Consider the following 7,806-nt stretch of genomic DNA (forward strand, 5'->3'; position numbering starts at 1 on the left):
AATTGCATGTCATTGTTGGAGATAGTTCATAGAAATCATCATATCAAATAATGAGGAGATAATGCAGAGAAGATATGAAGAAGAGAATCCATTAAGTCAATATCTAAAATAATGGAAATTCAAACATTTATATTCTTTGATTTGGAAACAACTGGTTTGATTCAAGGAAAGATCATGCCAAGAATCACGGAAATTGCTTTAGTTGCTGTTACAAGAGAGTCGATATGTAATTGCAACAAAGCATCTTTGCCGCGAGTCTTGCATAAGCTAATACTTCCGATCAATCCCCAAAAAATCATACCACCAACTGTAGCATATATGACAAGTAAGTTGCTTTATTAGCTTAAATTGATTAATACATAAATAAAATTGAAGAGAATCTAAATTAAGAAAATTTTATAATATAATGATATAATAATCTCTCATAAATTTGTAGAATTATTTAACGAGGACATGTTGCTACTGCAGCCTTTTGAGTGTGAAGTTTATGAGTTAATAATGTGCTTTCTACAGCGTCTCACACCACCAATTTGTTTTGCAGCACATAACGGCAACAGATTCGATTATCCAATATTCTTGAATGAACTCGAGCGCATAAATAAGGTATAACCGATTTTTAAAGCTATTTATTTCTCTATTTATTCAATAATAATTAATTTTTTGCCATTAAAGGTTTTTGATGACAAAATTCTATGCATTGATACATGGAAGATGTTTCAAGATTTCTTTAAGAAAAAAGATTTGGAACGAAAGACAGTCCAAGATTTGTTGGATGATGAGTACAATGATTCGCTCTCCATGTTGGATATAGATATGGTAATGATGGAACAAAAGACTAAAATTGATGCCATGCCCATTTCGCAAGCGACGCCTCCCTATAACGGATATATCAAAGTTATAAACGATAAGAAATACGATACAAACAAGGAGTATAACAATGACATCGATGTCGAATCGCCGGAGGATTTTAGACAAAAAGCTAACGAAAAAACGCCAGAGAATCAAGTAATGAGGCAGCATGAGATTGTTCTTGTAGAAAGACCATTTAAAAAAAATAATCCAAGGAAGAAATTGGATTTTGGTTGCGAAAGACCAGTCAGCCTTAAACTCGGCGCCATTTATGAATATATGTTTGATTCAAATTTTCCTCACGAACATTCGGCCGAGGCCGATTGTCTCGCCATGATACGTTGCATCACCAATATTGTCGACTTCTTCCTTGAGTGGTCAGATAATAATGCAACTCCATTGGTTTGCTGTAAAAGAATATAGTGCAATATTGTTAATTGATATTTTAGACAATAAGAATGATACATAAACGAATGAAAAATGATACAGAATTATGCAGTACAAAGGGGATATATGTGATTATTATGAATTAAGATGCAAGGCTAGTATATGAAATTGGAAATAATGTTGTAAAAGCTTTCATCTCTCTATATATTAAATTATTAAATGCAAAACAGTATTCATAACTTGTAATATTAGTCTAAATGAGACTATTTGTGATAACAAAATATAATTCATTGATGATTCATTTCGTTTTTATATGATTTAAAAATTATATATACATATATAATTTTATAATTTATTGTAAGCTGCGCAAAGTTAATTATAATCTATTAGAGGATAATTGCACTTTGTATATGATAGCAGTCTACTTCAACAATGCATGTTGAATTGTTATTTATAGTTCTTTCGTTGCTTATTTATAATATACATTCTTGTATATTATAATTTATTCTTCTGTAACACTTATGGAAAAATTGGAAAAAGCTTTTTATTTCTGTGAAAGAATTGTGTAGGCTTTTTCTTTTTTATTATATATGAAAGAAATGCTTAAAATGAATTGTATTCATACTTTAATCTGAAAACAGTGTACAATCAGATATGGCATAAAATTGCTTCTAGTTTGACGTTGAAAAATATTAGAAGATGTGAATCTCTTTTTTTATAAATAATGATGTTAGATTCTATTCTTACCTCTTCCTTGAATTTAGAAAAAGGAAAGAAGAGAATAAAAATGAATTCATTTTATGAAAATGCAGTTGTTTTAAAGAAATCGAGCTATAAGCTTGTTTTAATTGTTCATGTCTACGTTTAAAGTAAATTAGTACTTTCAATTAATTATACATGTTTCGTTTTAAAGTACTTTTAAAAACTATTTTAATTAGTGATAAGACTATTAATCTTCTTATCAGTTGTATTAACAAAATCAATTTCTTTAGGTACTTAACTTTTTATATATATTCGTGACAGCAGAACTTATATTTTTATTTTTATGAAATAAATGTAATACAGAATGTTAAAATGAAATATATAGTCATATATTTTATACTCTAAGACTGAATAAATTGGCGATTAAGATAGCATTTTGTATATTGTATATATTTTTAATGTCATTTCTTGAAAACGCAAATGAAAATGAAATAATTATTTCTAAATTAGCCAAAAGATTATAATTGGACGAAATACTTTTTGCAGAAAACTTTATAATTAGACGGAATATTTTTCATAGAATGTTATTCGTTATGTGCGTGTGATTTAATAAAATAAAAAAATCTTAAATGAAAAAATAAATTGAAAATAAGAGAATCACATCTTGATATTATTAATAACGGATTAGATAGATAGATAAATAATTTATTCTAATTCCTTGGAATTACAGAACGGACTTGGTTGGACTTGCTTTACAAAAAAAGGCCTTATCCACACACATGCCCTCGCCCTGCCGAAGCTAATGATTAGTCCTCTATCCTATATGAGATTGATTTTCTCTTTTGTTTTTCCACCTCTTTCCTCTTACCCTTTCACTCCCTTAACCACCTATTGCCCTGTTCCGTCTCCTTTTCGCCCAGTATATCCTCTATCTCTACCATACTGCTACTCTTCCACGAGCACCGCTCTAACAAATGCTCAAACGTGTCTTCTTCCCATCTACATATATCACATTTCCTATCCTCTTCTTGCAGCCAGAATCTATTTTTCCTCTCTTCATTGCCACACCTGGCCCTCGCTCTTCTTTTATGACTTCCTCTTTCTCCCCTCCCTTTCAAATATTCTAGAAGTTCTTCAACCCTAATCCCCTTGTATCGCGTGTTATATCTGGCTTCATCTATTAGTAATTCCTGCTCTTCTATTTGTACATCTCTATCTCTTCTACTTAGTTCTTCTGCTATAATCCTCCCCTGCCTCCTCCATTGCTCGAGTTCTTCTTCTCCTACCCCACATCTCCTCAAATATTCATCTCTTTCCAACGTTCCTTTCGTTATGTTTCTTCTCTCTTCTCTCTCCTTAATGCATTCCTCCACCCATTTCCTTTGCCCCTGCCTTGTTTTTGCTTTTTCTTCAAACTTCATCGCTAACTTTGCTGTTCTTATTCTCATATAAAATGAGAATATATCTCTTTTTGTTTCCTTCCTGACCACGTAATTTGGCGTGCATTTATCCAAACCTAGTGATCACTTAAGATAGCATGTCTCCACTCCTTCTACACTGAGTTGTTCTTGCCATTCCCACACTTCTGCTCCATATACCATTACACTACCTACCAGGCTATCAAACATCATCATCCCCCTTTCCCAGTTGTTTGCAAATTTTCTTTCCCCTATACTCCACGTCTTTCTCATTACGATCATTGCTCTCCTTACTCTTTCTCGTCCGCATAGGCTAACGTCCAAATTCTTCCCTGACCGATCCTCATACCACCGACAAGTCCTCTAGCCATTTCCTCTTCCAAGTCAGAGATAAATATCAAGAAGAGCAACGGATTCAGGGGACAACTCTGTCTTACTCCCTTTGTCGTCCAAAAGGGACTTGACTCTCTGTCTTCTACTTTGATTTTATTACGTGTTTCCTGATAAACTTGCTTGACCCTTTCCGTTAAACCCTTCCTTATCCCTCTTTTCTCCATAACCTTCCAAAGCACTCTCCTATCAACCCGATCAAACGCTGTCTTTAGATCCACAAAAAAGGCATTCATCTTTTCTCCTATTCCATTCAACTCTCTATCGACTAAATGGTTCAGAATGACAATATTATCTGTCGTACCTCTTCCTTTCCGGAACCCAGCTTGGGTTTCCGGTAAAATCCGTTTGCCCTCCACCTCCTTCGATAATCTTTCCGCTAACACAGCTGCGTAAATCTTGTATGCTGCGCTCAGTAGGGTAATTTCCCTGTAATTCGTAGCGGGTATCCCCCTTCTTATATAGCGGAGAAATTATACCATCCTTTCAGGACTCCGGCCATCCTTCGCTTCTCCAAACATCTTTAATCACATCCTTCAATCCTTCTCTAATCTGACCCTTACACGATTTCCATGCTTCGTTCCTTATTCCGTCTTGACCCGCAGCCTTCTTACATTTTAATCTTCTTATTTGTCTTTCAATCTCTTCATCCGTAAGATCTTCCTCTTCGTCTCCCCCTTTCCTTTCTTCTCCCAAACTTTTTTTTTCTACCCCCTCTAGTACCCCCATAAAAAGGAGTCTCCAGTTTTCCATGGTAATATCCTCACATACTTTTTTCCGAACTTTTCTCTCCCTGTTAATAAACTTCCAAGCGTCTGTCTTCGTTCTAATCCTATTTATCTCTTTCATTTTTTTCCTATTCAACTTTTCCCTCTTTTTCTCGCAGAGTTCTTTTAGTTCTCTCTTATTCTTATCCACCGCTTCCTTACTTTCCTTTCCTTGTCTCCATCTTTTCAGATTTCTTTCTGCTTTTCTCTTTTTCCTGGTACACTCTCTGTCCCACCATTTCTTATACCCCAATTTTCTTTTTCTCCATTTAATTTTCTTCATTATCACTGCCACTTCTACTTTTACCCTCAGTTCTTCCCATTTCTCCTGTACGCTCTCCTCTGTCAGGTTTATCCCCTTTGTTTTATCCGCGAAGCTCCTTGTACTTACTTCGTCCCAACACTGTATTATTCTCTCTACCTCACTTTTATCTTCTATTATTACTTATCCCTTTAGCTCTTCTTTTGTTAAGCATACACTAGTCAAAGGCAAGTGATCGGAGTCTATCCTATTCCTCACGTTAAACTCTTCTAGCAGATCCCATCCCTCTATGTTTACCAGCAAATAGTCTATAACCGATGAACCTCTTATCCCTACATATGTGAATTCTTCTTCCTCGTCCCCACGCTTCACTCCGTTAGCCATATACCATCCCCCCTCCTCCACAAATTCCAACAGCCTCTCTCCCTCTCTATTAACCTTTTTATCTTTTGATCTTCTCTCTTCTATCACCCCGTCTTTGTACACCCCTCCTTCTTTTCCAGTCCAAACATTTAAATCTCCTCCGATTATCAGTACTTCTTCTGGCTGCCGTTGTTCCGGGTTAATTATATCGTCTTTAAATTCTTCTAAGCCATCCTTAACATATACTGCGTTGATTGTCCATTTATGGCCACCTCCATATCCTTTCCACTTGACCCATCCTTTTCTATTACAGTCTACCTCCTGGGTCATCAAGACTCCTTTCCTAACCCCTACCAATATACCCCCCCCCATCCCACTGCCCCTACCTCTACTCTGTTCTCTAACCGCATATTGCATGTGCCAAACAAATTCTAATGGTAAGTTTTTTTTCCAGTCCTCTTTTTCATCCTCCGTTATCCATGTCTCCATTAATTCTACGTAGTCCTGATGCCTTATAAATTCCCAAAAGTCTACTCCTTTCCCCTTTAGCCCCGCCACGTTCCAGAAACTTATTCTAATTTTACCCCCTACTTTACCGATCGCTGAGTTTCCCACTCTCAACTGAGTTCCTCTGTGTTTTTTCTTCTTGTCTTCTTCCATCCTCACTCCGAAATTTTTCCTCCGTCTGCGCCAATAACACCACGTGTTCTCTTTTTTCAATCTGCCTCCAACTAAACCATCTGTTCACCAAATAAACCCTGTTAAATCTAACCTTCGTATGCTCTCCCCATCCTCTAACTACTCTCGCAATTCCTCTTAGTCGCCATTGTCTTTCCTCCTCCTCTTTTGATAAAATCTCATCTATAAAGATCGGATGATCTTCTCCTAATTCTTTTTTTCTTCTTACTACCTCTATCTTTGCACTAACATCTACCATTTGAACTCCTAGCTTTCGATTTCTTGCTCCCCCTTCGCACCAAGCACCAACCATTTTATTCCCTAGGTTGAACCTATCTTGCAGAAAATCCTTTGCTTTTTGCATTGGTTTCCTGCCGTCCCATTTCAAACCGCGGATCATCAAACATTTCCTTCTTTCTCGTTTCTCATTTTCTTGCTTCCATTCTAACAATTCCTGTACTTTTACCTTTAATGCTTTATCCATCTTCTCATTCTCATCTTTCCTTCCTCCCCTCGCCATTGTATCCTCACCTTGTGACGTCGCTCCTCCTTTCTCGTTCTCCAACCTCTCCAGATCTTCCAGCCCCGTCTCTGCTCTCTCCAGTTTGATAATCTTCTCCCATAGTGCCTTCCACTCCCCCTCCCACACCTTTTCTTTCCTTTTCATCTCATCTCTCATCTCTTCTCTTATCTTCTTCAATTTCTTCTCCGATTCTTCTATCTCATTTGCTCTTTCGTTTTTCAATTTGGCCACTTCGCTTTCTACTCTCTTTAGCCTCTCCAGGATAACACTCTCTTGCCTCCCGAGTCTATCTGTCCATTCTTCTTCCCTGCCGGTTATCGACCCTATATTAGAATCACTCTCAATTGGGTCGTCACCAGTCATCTCTGTTTTAATAACGGATTATTCTGTGTATATATATACATTTATATACGGGGTATTAGAAAAGTCTGGAAAGAGTCAAATATCTCGAAAACGAAACTTTTCTAAGAAAAATGTTTCGAACCAAAGTTGTAGGGTTTTAAAAGTTCTATTCAATGATCATATCCGTTTGACCTTGAGTGGAGGCGTCAAGGCGAGGTCAAGGCCAACATGATTTTTTTAAATGGAACCCCCCACTTTTTATTGCACATTCCTGTAGCTTATCTCGAGAGCTTTTCAAAACACTATAATAAAGTATTTTTTCATTAAGTACTTTTATATGTGTGGCTCTATGTATATACTTATATTTCGTTAAAAAATAAATACTCACAGATATATCTTGCTATTGCATATTTATCATTTGCGATAGTTTTCTCGATAGTTTGTATAATGTGATTTATTCTTCCTGTCATACTTCTCATTTCATCACGCCCAACATGTTCCAACAAATTAAGATCTTCGTCCCAATAGTATCTTATGCTACTTTCGCGAAAAGCTTCGCGAAGCTTTTGTAACATCTACAAATGTATTATTATTTTATAACTAATTTAACAAAGGAAAAATTTTGAATTTTAGCAATAAATTACCGTAAAGAACAAAGAAGTAAATGATTGTCTGTTCGAAATCCGAAAAATATCCAATTCGTTCAAACATAATGTTTCGATATAATAGCTTGCGATGTTCCACTTTTGTGTATCTCTTAGTTTCTGAGAGAATGCAATTAATAATCATATAAAAAAATTAATTTGAAATATAATTGCAAAAAAATATAAAAAAAGAATATTTTTGAATTAATTTACAATCTAGAATTTGTTATCCTTTTCTCTATGAAAGGAGCTATAGAGTTTCTATGTAAAATTTTTAAGTATATAAAAAATTTTGATAAAGTAAAAAAATTAAATCTTAATAAATTTGCTAATGATGTAAAAATAGACCAATCAATTAAAATATTATTTGAGGAAAGTTAAAGAAAGAGAAATTATTTTGATAAATAATTTAGATTTATATATGTATCATGATTCCAAAAATATATATATCATATTATACAATATAAAAATAATTATATAT

The 7,806-nt window shown here is 35.0% G+C and overlaps 2 protein-coding genes across 3 annotated transcripts in view; one reads left to right on the plus strand and one right to left on the minus strand.

The window, feature by feature from the left end:
- The first annotated feature begins 20 nt into the window (after positions 1-20).
- On the plus strand, positions 21-2,371 carry LOC115240870. Of its 2 annotated transcripts, none has more exons than XM_029816276.1 (3): positions 21-325; positions 437-603; positions 673-2,371. In XM_029816276.1, the coding sequence occupies exons 1-3, from the start codon at positions 112-114 to the stop codon at positions 1,270-1,272; spliced, it is 981 nt and encodes a 326-aa protein (XP_029672136.1). In that variant the 5' UTR covers positions 21-111; the 3' UTR covers positions 1,273-2,371. The 2 variants fall into 2 exon arrangements, with proteins under 2 accessions (XP_029672136.1, XP_029672137.1); XM_029816277.1 differs by having other exon boundaries at positions 542-603.
- Positions 2,372-7,021: 4,650 nt separating this feature from the next.
- LOC115240871 overlaps positions 7,022-7,806 on the minus strand; it is a 2,091-nt gene continuing 1,306 nt past the window's right edge. The window contains exons 5-6 of the mRNA XM_029816278.1: positions 7,326-7,445; positions 7,022-7,256 (exon numbers count right to left, since the gene is read on the minus strand). Coding sequence (XP_029672138.1) covers positions 7,041-7,256; positions 7,326-7,445 — 336 coding nt within the window. The 3' untranslated portion in view covers positions 7,022-7,040. The remainder of the gene's footprint in view (positions 7,257-7,325; positions 7,446-7,806) is intronic.

This window comes from Formica exsecta, unplaced genomic scaffold (genome assembly GCF_003651465.1).
Source record: "Formica exsecta isolate Colony F162 unplaced genomic scaffold, ASM365146v1 scaffold458, whole genome shotgun sequence".
Taxonomy (NCBI): Eukaryota; Metazoa; Arthropoda; class Insecta; order Hymenoptera; family Formicidae; genus Formica; species Formica exsecta.

Bases quoted from the DNA above. Each gene is read 5' to 3' on its own strand.
- LOC115240870 (XM_029816276.1), top strand. From the start codon at position 112: ATGGAAATTCAAACATTTATATTCTTTGATTTGGAAACAACTGGTTTG. The intron at 326-436 runs GTAAGTTGCTTT...ATAAATTTGTAG, and splicing joins AACTGTAGCATATATGACAA to AATTATTTAACGAGGACATG. The intron at 604-672 runs GTATAACCGATT...TTGCCATTAAAG, and splicing joins AACTCGAGCGCATAAATAAG to GTTTTTGATGACAAAATTCT.